General features: G+C 36.8%; 1 protein-coding gene across 1 annotated transcript; it reads left to right on the plus strand.

The window, feature by feature from the left end:
- Positions 1-4,867: 4,867 nt before the first annotated feature.
- On the plus strand, positions 4,868-10,058 carry LOC140167673 (ras-related and estrogen-regulated growth inhibitor-like). The gene is made up of 4 exons (XM_072190973.1): positions 4,868-4,883; positions 6,283-6,339; positions 7,119-7,192; positions 9,481-10,058. Exons 1-4 carry the CDS (start codon positions 4,868-4,870, stop codon positions 9,895-9,897), a joined length of 564 nt encoding a protein of 187 aa, XP_072047074.1. The 3' UTR covers positions 9,898-10,058.
- Positions 10,059-12,511: the final 2,453 nt, after the last annotated feature.

Below are 12,511 nucleotides of genomic sequence, written 5' to 3' on the forward strand. Positions count from 1 at the left end.
CCTGAAAAGGGGACCCTTGAGCGCCGCACATACCCGTACCACCTTAACATGTGAGTGCCCCCCCCCCCGGGTTTTACACACCTATATTCTAGCTCACACAGCGCATTACATTGGCAGTACTACCATGACCGTGTTGATTTTGTACTGAAAATCAAGTCAGTGAGTCTCCTCGGGTCTCTAGTCTTTGCCAAAGGGCCTTCGCGATCCATACCGAGGGGGCGAGATAGCGAGACGCAAAAGTTTACTCTAGGCCGTATAATAAAATCATGTTTTAGTTCCCGTCCGAAGGGTTTTCATGAATTGATGCGTGGGGGATGTGGGTGTTTTTGTTTTCAATGTAAAATTAGAATAGTAGTTTTTGTCTTTTCCAGCGGTGCTCTGGAAACAGGAGGCGTATGTGAAGTTCTGATGATAAACCTATAGTACCACAAAACTTGCAAATCCCAGAAAATAAGGTGGAAGGAGACGAGAACAAAAATCTAAATTTGTATACGGTCTTTAGCGCTATAGTACATAGTTTAGGCACCGATTCCACGAGCATTGGAACCAAACAAGACCCAAGCGTTCCCTGGAAGCGTTTCTATGTTATAAGCCATTCAAAAGAATAAAAGGAAAACCGTGTCCACAATTTTCAAAATGAATCTCGGGAAATCAACACAACTCAGTGCTTGACCACATTAAATCTTGTTTAAAAAGGTTTTTTCCCCAAATATAATTGATCGGGAATTTGGTAACGTTTTACCGACATACTATCTTTCTGTTGTTGTTATGGTCAGGCTACAAACGTCCCAGGATACGAAGTTTGATTCTTCATATTCAGACAAATATTAGCTTACATGGTGACACTATAGTTTTCGGTGATATTTGATAAACTCTATTTATTCATTTGGGCGTATGTTCATATCAATGACGGGCTGTGCAATAATTATCTGTCGTCCCGGGATGGCCAGATTTTTACGATAATTGATACGATTGGTCAACCAATGCCACGTCACCTCATTTGCATTAGGGTTAGGTTCACTATTATAGAATTAGGGTAATCTGCATGGAGTGGCCACTGCTATTCTGTAGTTGCTCCGAAGGCAGTTGTGTGCGTCCGTTCCACAGACTCTATAGAAAAGGATTTTAGATTCTTTCTACAGTCTATGGTGCGTCAGGAATATGCGTTATACGCTGCATGATCAAAATGCAAAATCTAATGATCAAAGATTTAATTTCATTTAATTTCAGACAAATGAATATAGTATATCCAAGTATATATTTTTAGGGAATTCAGGTGTTAGGTACACATAAAATGTATGTATAGAGCTATATATTTGTGGCACGCAACAAATTCTTCAAATGAAAGGCAATATGAATTACAGTTGAGTGAAATGATGAGTGGGGCTAACATTACTAAGGGGGCACCTGCTCCTGGCGCTGATGTGGGAGAAGCGTTGAAGCGAGCACATTTATAAGCATTGCCTTTGCGGATGTTGTGATAACAAGTAATGCATGGAAAATGGGGAAAATTTTAAATTAAAATGTCTTTGCAACGATGTAAGTTTATTTTTAATTGAAATAACAGAACTTCTACATTATTAACTTGCTTGAGGACATAAGGATCATATCCTCGCAAATGCAATTTTGTATTCCTATATGATAAGCAATATAAATCGGAAGAAACGTGGAATGTCTTATTTAAAATGTCAATAACGCAACTTGTAACGTGTCAACCGTGCCAATTACCTGAAGATGTGTAAGATGCGACTTTGCGGTAGGATATATATACCTGAAAATTCGCATATATAAGAATTTCAAAAGGAACCTTGCGAGTTTCCGAGAACAACAGGTAATGCATCTGGTATTACGTTTCACACTTTGTTTGGAGACATTTGGTACAAACTATGTGCAAACAGTAATACTAGGAAATGACATGATTTAACATCGCTATAACTTTAGTAATAATTATTCTTATACACATCTGATCTTCCTTCATGGCACTTCTTGGCACAACATTCAACTTAATTTTTTTTTTAATTACAAGAAAAATTCCAAGAAAAATTAACTTCTTCAAAGAATCAACATTCATATTGATAGCTCACCTGCGTTTACATTGCATTTGATAAGCCATAATTTTATTGCACCATCTTTTTTGGACGATAAATCTGGCATCGTGTGTGCACTTTTGTTTCATTTCGTAGTGGCGTGCCTTTTGAACTTCAAGTTGACTGGTTCTTTATCCTTTTTTGTAAATCTTTGATTAAACTTGCACATCAAATCGGCCATGTGGTCGAATTGTATTATGCATGATACTCAACAATATTTTCAAAGAACCGAAAGAATAATGCACTCTTAAAACATCTACTCGATTTGACTAGGTTACTAGTGGAATAAAATCTCACTCAACTTTCCGAGTCAAATTTAACATGATTCTAGAGACGATTTTGGGTCAATTGTGACTCGCAAAATGTAGCAGGATCTTATTTTATTAGAAATCGAGACAAATCGACTAGATCATTTTATGTGTGTATACAAAAGGAAATTAGGTGCAGTTCTGATATGAGGACTAGGATATCCAGTGCAAAACAATATTGCAATAGGACATTTAGAGTGATCATGAAAATTTTTCTATAACGTGCTTCACCTGTATTATAATACGACATTTAAACAGATTCTGGCAATCTTTCCTAACCTTTTACGTTATTCATCAATTCAACAATAACACACCACCTTCTATTCAAAAATATTTAAGAGATTTTGAAGGAAATCTCGAAGCGTAATTAACAAATTTACAAACTTGAAATCGAATCAAAATCTGTTGAAGTCGCGACATCAAGTTTGGCAAATCCACATGATCCAAGACATATAAAATCGTCAGCTGCGCGTAGTGGCTGTCATGTCTACGGACACATCGGTTTATAGGCAATGTAAAGAGGGATTGAACAGTTGAAAACATAAAAGAAATTACAACAGTAATGTACAGAATCTAATTTTTGCCAAACTCGAACTCGGTTTGGACTCTGACACAAAAGGACTCGGCTCGGAATGGACTCGGACAAAAAGAATCCAATCCAATTTTAATTGGATTTTAAAATGTTAAAAATCCATACATACAACTCTGGGAAATAGCCATATTATGTTTATTAGCTCAGCTTTTGAGCAACAGACACAAAAACCAATGGTCCTGGGATCAAAACAAAAACAACAAAATCTAACGATCGTCCTGGAATGAATGCGGTGAAAGTCAGTGATTTTATACCATTGTCACCCTTTATGATGTTATTTATCAGCTGTTTATGAAGTCTGAAAGACTGAAACTATGAAAACTGTTTTTGTAAGTAAAGTCGTTCGTCTTCCTCATGAGAAAAACAAAAAACAAATAAACCCCCGCAAAAACCCAACAACAAAAAATGAAATAAAAAACAAAGTAAAGCAAGTAAAAACACCATAGGGCAGCTTTTCTGTTTCAAATTTACTCTACAATGAATTAAGGTGTGGTACAGCACAATCGCCCTGAAATGGATTTGAACTAAGCTCTGTAAAATTGTAACGCACCTTGGATATAATATAGCATGGATCGCTTAATATTGAAGTCTATATTCACCTACACAGGTATTGTCACCAAATTGAAAATTGTATTTTCTTGTCAAAAATGTATTACAACAATAGCTGTAGAAATATTGAAGCTGGCTTGCGTGGAATTGAAAGGATTGTTATGTTGGTTTGAATAAAGGCATCATTTGTCATTTTACTAAAATTGCGAACTTGGAATTTTTGTTTAAACATCGTGACCCATGCAGTTGACATCGGCGCGCAATGGCTAAATTGAAATGAGTCAATATTCGTCGAGTAAATCGCGTTGATGCCATAAGATACATGTAAAGCTACCTAATGGCAGACAACTTTCCAGAACTAATCTGGTAACGGATGAAGGAATACAAGACGAAAACGGGATGGGTGTTTGAGCACACCTGAACCTCATTCCTTAGACAAAAACCGGTGGAGTATTTATATTATAGGCTATTATAATGGTAGTAAGGAAGATCCTTTGAGGCGATATCCTGTTTCAAAAACAAAGATGTGGAGAGGGTTGTTATGAAACGAGCAGACAAAAAACTTACACACTGTAAAAATTATTGGCCAATAACTAGTAAAGAAGACCATTTGAGGCGATATCCTGTTTTTAAAACAAAGATGTGGAGAGGGTTGTTATGAAACGAGTAGACAAACAATTTTACACTGTAAAAATTATTGGCCATGAATTTAACCATACTTGTTAAATTTTAGATAATATGGTTCAGAAAAAATATTTATTCAATTATATCAGATGCCACGTTAGATAACTTTTATAACAACATTTTTATAGCGTTTTGCTTATCTTTTTAGCCAATCTTGTTGTACATTTATATTTATATCCAATAAATATAAGAAATAATGACAAAACTATTGCAAAAATTGTATGAAACAGAATCACCCAATAATCCTTCACATTAACACAAAGTATCCCATAAGCCTTAGGGTGTTCTGACAGAGCCCCCACCCCACCAAAACAAGGTCCCCAATTAACGACGTGAGAAACGTGCTATGAAAAATAATGTATGTGCATAATGCATGATTTTTATATCCTGTTGCGGTCCTTGATCGTCCTTGATATATCGGTTTAATAGCGAAGGTTGACGATATGGCGATGAATTCATACACAAATTAATTTCCAACCAATAAACTCATCGGTGTTTCCAATCGGTGTTTCGCTATTCAAGCTGAATTCATACTCTATCGCTGAGCGACGAGCGATTGGTTTAAGCGAAGCAGTGTGCTTTTTGTTGCGTCCATTGGGAAAACACGCTACCTCATTTGTCAAATACCAACCGCTCGTCAATCAGCGATGGAGTATTCACAGAGTAAGTATTGGGCCTGGAGGAAACCACTTCGCTATGAAAAAATGAAAATGGAACTTCAGTATACAGAACACCTATGCCCCATGCCTCAATATCACGCATCACCACAATTCGCAAGGGCAAGAACGACATATTAAATTAAAGTACGGTACCCTCTGTAATACGCCTGCTTTTATAATCGGCGTTTTGAGGGGATGGGAGGGGTTTTTGCTATTTCTTGTTTTTGTTTGTTCGTGTGAATGGCCAATGTTGTAAATCGACAACGACGACGCGTCGATGATAGCCGGTGGTTAGATGGTGACCCCCTTTCTGATATGGTCTATATTGCCTCTGTGGGCAACCAAATAAAATCTTAATATCCACAATATCAGTCTCTTATATATCATCTCATGTACCGTATATACAAATATATCATATAAACAAATACGCAAATACAAATGCATAGGTGCACGGTGGCGAAGTGGTGCAGGCTTTACCTCGTAATCGGAGGGTTGTGCATGAGTTCGAGCCCCGGCGCGCCGCCGCGGCGGTGTCATCGTACTGTACACTTGGGCAAGGGACTTTATCTCACTTGCTTCTCTCTACCGAGGGGTGAAATGGGGAGCTGTTAGGAGGAACATTGTCCATTGAGCGCCGCCCAACGGTGTGAGCATTTGGGCATTGTATAGCAGTTGACATATTCTAATGACAGCGGAATAAATGTAAAGCTCTTTGATACATGTGAAAGGCGGTCTTTAAATGTCAACATTTATTTACTTATTAAATGTAATTCAATTCTCTAATTAAGAGTCATTTTTGGTATAATGTGTTAACACAATAGTATAGAGGTCTTAAGAGACGTAAATACACTCAATACATAACTGAATGCTATCTTTAGTAGATAGCATAATAATTACATTTACCATTTTAAACTGTTTTCTAGTTTTCTTTAGGCCTTAAACAAACACGATGTGTATAATGTTGCCAGTGCTCTCCTGATATATTTTTTCATTCATTCATAATTTTTTTCATTTCCATGAAAAACTTAATGTCAAATTTGTAATTTAGGTGCAAAATTATGAATGTAAGGTGTTTGCTGTAATTTTCAATTAAAACGAGAATTTTCTTTACTGGTTACCGACATATTCCCGGTATTAATGAAATTCTTAACAACATGGTCATGCATTACTTTACGGTTTAGGTGAAACTTCATCGCAAACGGTTCGTGAATCGGAAGAAGCAAAATTACGATTTTTTGAGATATTTGTCTTCGGTTGTTGGATTCAAATATGGCTGATTAACATTGGCCTCTCCTTCTTTATCATCAATATGTCACCTGAAAATAATTCCTCGAGAGAGATAATACCTTCAGTCCAGTCGTATAAAGTCTAAATAATGGTTTATTTTTTCATTCTCATTTCAGCTACTGTAGTCCGCTACTTGACCAAAAGATTTATCTACGAATATGATCCCACCTTAGGTAAGTTAATTTGTTTGATTGTTGTTCTTTGTGCCGGAATGTGGGTTGTGTTTGTAGAGAGGGGTGGGCCGAAGTGGTATCAGGGCTGCCAACTCTCACGCAGTTTCACGCGTTTGGCCACTTTTACACGCTCTCACTCCAAAATAGTAAAATCTCACTCATTGTCAAAATATAGTTCGAGAATTTTTCCGTCTTAGCTTCTCGAGCGCCCTGGCGACAAAAATCAGGTTTCAACAATCAATAAGTTTTTAGTCGCAAAACAATACTTTCGTCCTGGTAGGCCTACCCCTGTTCGACGATATTTTACGGCAAGCAAGTCCGAAAAGTTGTCAGCCCTGGTGGCGGTGGTGGTGGGTGTGTAGGGGGGTGTGTGGGGTGGGTGGGTTTGGGGTTTGGGGGCGGTGGAAGGTGATGATTATGAGGCGCAGGTGTAATAAAGATCTGCAAATGTGGGCCTTGATCTGCCTTTTGGGGATATACACCTCCAACCACGGACGTCCACGGTTGTCGGAATCAGCCAAAATGTAACGCAGTGTGTCACGTTTGTTAGGTAAGGGGTTACCACTTGGTATGTAAACAGTGAGTCAGTCACAACTTATTTATTCAAAATATTCCAAAAAAAGCAATTAAAGGTGCCAGGTGTTGGACCAATGCTACAGATATCATTTTGATTGAAATCGTTTCTAAATTTAAGATTTGATAAGAACCTATTGATAAGATGAATTCCAAGTATTAATGTATATCGACGATATTTATATATTTCATTTTCTTTCATGCAGAATTCACATATCGACATCAAACGTCCATTGATGATGAAGTCGTTACCATGGAGATTTTAGATACAGCTGGTCAGGTGAGAATCCCATACCTCTAAAAGGTCTACAGACTATAGCCTCATCTTTCGGGCCGAGTTCAACGACCCCCTCATATTCAAACACTTGATGAGTTCCATTCTCCAGCTCTTTTTGATATTGACCGTTATTGACAAAATAATATGGCAAATGGCTATAATACCCCCTGATTTGGTAAAGGTATTCTTGAGTTATGATCTGTACATGTGTCAGGTATACTGTGTGTCAGAGGGGAGCATTTATACTCAAATATCGAGACAAATAAAGCTGATACACAAGAAGAATGGTATGGGCTCTATTAATATAAATGCGATTATTGTCTTCTTTGACTAATTTCCAAGAACAATTGTATTAATATTAGAAGTACGTCGTACTCACCATTTTTTTAGTTAAATTGCTAAAACTGGAATCTCATAACCAAATGCAATTTTGTGAAATTCTCGGAAATACTACTTTGGCAATGAATTGTAGTGATTTTGAGAAACAATTATAGACGCATGTATCGTGGGCCAACATAAAATAGTAATCCAGAGCAATCGATTAATATTGCAAATAAAATAAAAGGAGGAAGTGCAAAAATTGGGACTAGCAATTTGTTTACGTCCATAAGGCAATGTTAAACGGAAAACAAAATTTAGAACCCACCAGGGGAAAATACATTGAACATTGAAAATGTCAAAGCTAAAATTGAAACGAGAAAAACACATCAATCATCTATAAATGTATTTAAAGGGGTAAACATGGTAAATAAGATAAATATTTACAAGGTTTTCTTCGTAGCTGCTATTTTTGACACATAATAAATATAATATATGGATAGGGACATATGTATTTCTAAAACTGATCCTAGAGTTGTCAAAGATCACACTTTAAAATAGTATATAGTTTCTATTTATTACTAAGGCATGATGAAAAAGACACTATATATCACAAAATTGATACATGCAATGACAATATAAAATTGCCCCGTGAGATTTTTTCATAAATGTTTTGAATTCGGCATTCTTTTTTAAATTTGATAACACTGACAGTCTTAAAGAGATAACTGAAATGAACTAGGAGTATGAAAGAATCACGATCTATGAAATTGGCTTGCTGCTGTGTCTGAAGTCTACATAAATGGAAGACAAATTCATAAGTAATATGGTACGGGTCACACTTTTTTTCACTTATTACAGATTTTATGTGTGGCTTGAACACCACCAAAAGTCCAAAAGTCCTTATTTTGCGGGTGTATGTGTTATAATCATGCCAAGTCCTCTTAAATCGGTAATACCGAATAAGTAGGCCTACGCACAAATTATGTTAAAACTCAGTGGAAGATGTAGTAGGGGACATCTAAGAACGCGTTTTTACGCTTTCTGAGGACTTCGTTTCCACGACGCGTGTTTAGGTTCTAATCCTTGTTATGTCGGTGTGCTATTCAGATATAGTCCTCGCAAGTATAACTTATAGCAAACGCACCCGACCTACACATCCGATCCTTTGAACGCACCCCATCACATCCATTCATTCGAGCCATCCCTCACCCATTCACCCCCACACATACTAACATCCACACCCCACCCCTCACACACCAACATTCATTGCATTTCATGGCACAGCTGGGTCTGCTAAATCAACATTCATTACACACAAATTGAATATCGGTTTTTTTAATTAATAATTCGCAGACACTTAGGTACAAAAAGAGTAGGCGTACTCCTCATACCTGCACAATAACACTATCTCCAAACACGCTTCTTTTGCCCACTTTTATGCACTAGGTTGAGTGTTTCATACAGCAAAAGAATTTTCATTCAACATGTTCAATCAGTCGCTGAATGGCTTGCGATTGAAGTACAAATTAAGTATCATTATCCATCACGTTTCATTCGGGTTGATATCGTTGAAGTTGTTGCTCTGTCGATTTCAGTTATTATTCTTGCTTTAATTATCATCAGTTCTTGGAATGAAGCAGCATGCTTTATTACCAGGACTCTGACTAAGATAGCAATGATCAGTGACAATGGCCTTGTTACTATAACCCTCAAATAACAAGGCCATTGAAGAGTTTTGCATATCAATTTGATCTCTTCAAACGTGATGCGTTTTGCATACGTAATGACTTCTTTTGAAGGGACGCAACAGGCTACAGAGTAGAAAACAAATGAAATGATTGAACTTCCGGTTTAAAGTTTGCCAGTTTGCCGTATATATTAAGCCTTCTATGATGCAGAATAGTTAAAAAAAGTTCAGTTAAAATCACATTTTTACTCAACGTGACATTATTTGTTTTCCCATTTTGCAGGAGGAAACGATACACAGAGAAGGTCATATAAGATGGGCGGATGGCTTCCTATTAATATACAGCATCACGGACAGAAAAAGTTTTGAAGATATTGTGCAAATCAAAAACTATCTCGATGAAATCAAGAAAGCCAGAAATGTTTCTCTAGTAATTATTGGTAACAAAAATGACTTGGATCACATTCGTGAAGTGACGGTGGAAGAAGGCGAAAAATGCGCCCAAGATCTAGCATGTGCTTTCTTTGAGAGTTCCGCTTGTTCCGGAGATGAGAACATACGTGAAGCCTTTCATGAACTCTACAGAGAGGTTAGAAGAAGAAAAGCCATAGAGAATGGGAAAGGAAGGCGAAGAAGCTCTATCCAACAGATGAAACAGGTTTTGAATAAAACTTTTACAAAGATTAACAATAGGCAATAGAACTGTTTTGGAATCCAATGGAGATGTATTTACTTCGTTTACCCTGAAGTTTATCCTGACGCTAAAGTGACACGAGGAAAAATAACAGAAAGAACGGAAACAGTATTTCGATATAGGATTGTTACGAATTTAAGATCAATATAATTATATGAGAAACATAATATTTACCATGCTGACCATGGATAACAATACACATAATATTAACCAGCCATGTACACTATTATAAATCCTAATTGATAAATTCGTGAGGGAGATCACTGCACGGAGGCTACCTTTACAACTGTGGGTGCCAGTGTCTGGAGAGTGGCCCATATAGCACACATTTGGGTATGAGGCTGAGCTGATATGGATGGAAAGTTGTCCAGATGCAGCAAGAGAAACGTTTGTGTACACCTTAGCGCCCAATCGATCTTCATATCAGAATCACAATACAGCAACTGCTATGGATGGAATGTTGTGGAATGCGAAACTATTGTATTCCTGATACTGGGTGAGGCAGAAAAACACGTTTAACGTGTACGTTTAGAAGATTTAAACTGCGCACAAAAGGTGTCGCTACGCTTAATTATATAAGAAACAATTTCTAGATGAAATTAACATAAATGCAAGTTACATGTTTTATAATTAAATGGTGACAAAAACTAAAATAATTGTGCATTTTGATGACGCATATTTTGTTGTGAATTGACAAAATAATATAATACGTCATATATACATCACGACGTAATGAATAATTAATCCAATAATAAATCGAATTGCCAACAAAATTAAAATACTCTAAAAGAATTATGGCAGAGGTTGGATTTTGGTAGCCTATTTTGTTTTACACAACTGGTGCAATTTACAATGTCAGATGTTGTTACTTTCTGTCACAGTGATTTATTATGTGCGAAAAGATGATTTTGACAACTTTAAATAATGCGTGCTTTATGAGAGTTTTAATGTATCAAAGTGCAGTTTTTTAACTCTTTTTTTTCTTACATACTGAGCCATTGCCACAGAACGCAACGGAGTCTGACATTGTGAATTGGACCAGGTGTATAATACAAAATAACCAACCATTAACCGTTAGAATGTTTTTAAATTAATTTTCGTCAACATCACCAACTTTTCGATTCATTTTCAAATGTCTTGGGGGAACTTGAAACTTGTGAACCCGTATTTCATTTTATTTTTACAAGTTTCTCAAGTCCAATGAATTAAGATTTCATGTTAAGAATGTGCAAGATGTTACTTTGTAAGATTGTTTTTGAAAATAAAACAAAATGGCGGATACATAATCTCCTAGTGTGAAGTGCATCGTTAATAGGGGCAGTGCGTAAGTTATATAAACTGGGCTCAAAAAGAAACTTATACTTTTTTACAAGGTCATATCTTAAAATCCTGTGCATAAAAATGAACCAAATTGCACACAGGATTACTTCAATGCTCTACTCTAAACACTGCTGAGTAACCAAACAGTTGTCCAGCTGACACAACAGCAAAATGCACTAACATGGAACAGCTTCTTGGACATTCACAGCCCAATAATTGGCACCCAACACATGGAAATCTGTGAGTAAGTGGAATAGTGTGAAACAAGACCTGTTTCCTGAAAAATAAAGTGTGTGAAAAGCAGAAGCAGCCCGTTTCACAATATTCCACTTACTCTATTCCACTTACTCTTAAGAAATAATCACCTGTGTAAGGATCTTGTACGCATTCTCACAGATTTCATTTGCTGGGTGCCAATTATTCGCCTGTAAAAGTGGTCCAGGAAGCTGTTCGGTGTTAGTGCATTTTGCTGTTGTGTCAGTTGCACAACTGACAGCTGGGTTTTGACTGATGGGGAACGAACCATGAAAGTGCTTCCTCATTCGGAGGTTACGTAAAATCATCGGTTCCAAGTACAAAGAGAGGCGTAGCTGTCAGTTAGTTTTGAGAAGAGTAGATTAATTATTATCCATTAAAACTGTCATAATATGTCCCAGTGTTCTTTGGGTATTCGTGATCTAACTACAGATATGTGTCGAACAAAATCTACAATTACATTGTATTTTCAACTTGTAATCAATAATCTCTATATCCCATATTTATTTTGCTGCGATACCATCGGCTTACTGAATACTTTTGTTTTGATCAAAATCGTTGCATTTATAAATAGTTCACATGTCTGGTTTTTCAACTGACATGAATATTTAAGCTAGACTTGATAAACTACGTCAAAATGTGAGTTTTCTGGGAATATATCCTTCGAGATTACTTGTAACAGCAGTCCTGTGTACAAAACTAATTTACAAGGATGGCAGACTTTGCCATTCACTAGTAAAACTGTTTTTGAAATCTTACATAGTAATTGTCAGAGTACAGATCATTACATTTTATCATAGAAAGTTGTAAACTCTGCAACAAGTGAACATGTAAAGCACATGTTACTACCTGTGGCATGCACTCTTGTTTCAGTCAGTTATATACATGTACACAAGACCTTTCCAATTCGCGACCTATATCGCTGGCATAGATTCAGGCTATCTAAACACCTCTGTTTGTTGGGTATCAAAGACCTATCACACCCAAAAGAATACAATTTGAGTGAAATTGTTCAAGTGATGTGTCAGCCAGTGAGCATGGTGAG

Source organism: Amphiura filiformis, chromosome 13 (genome assembly GCF_039555335.1).
Source record: "Amphiura filiformis chromosome 13, Afil_fr2py, whole genome shotgun sequence".
NCBI classification, from domain to species: domain Eukaryota; kingdom Metazoa; phylum Echinodermata; class Ophiuroidea; order Amphilepidida; family Amphiuridae; genus Amphiura; species Amphiura filiformis.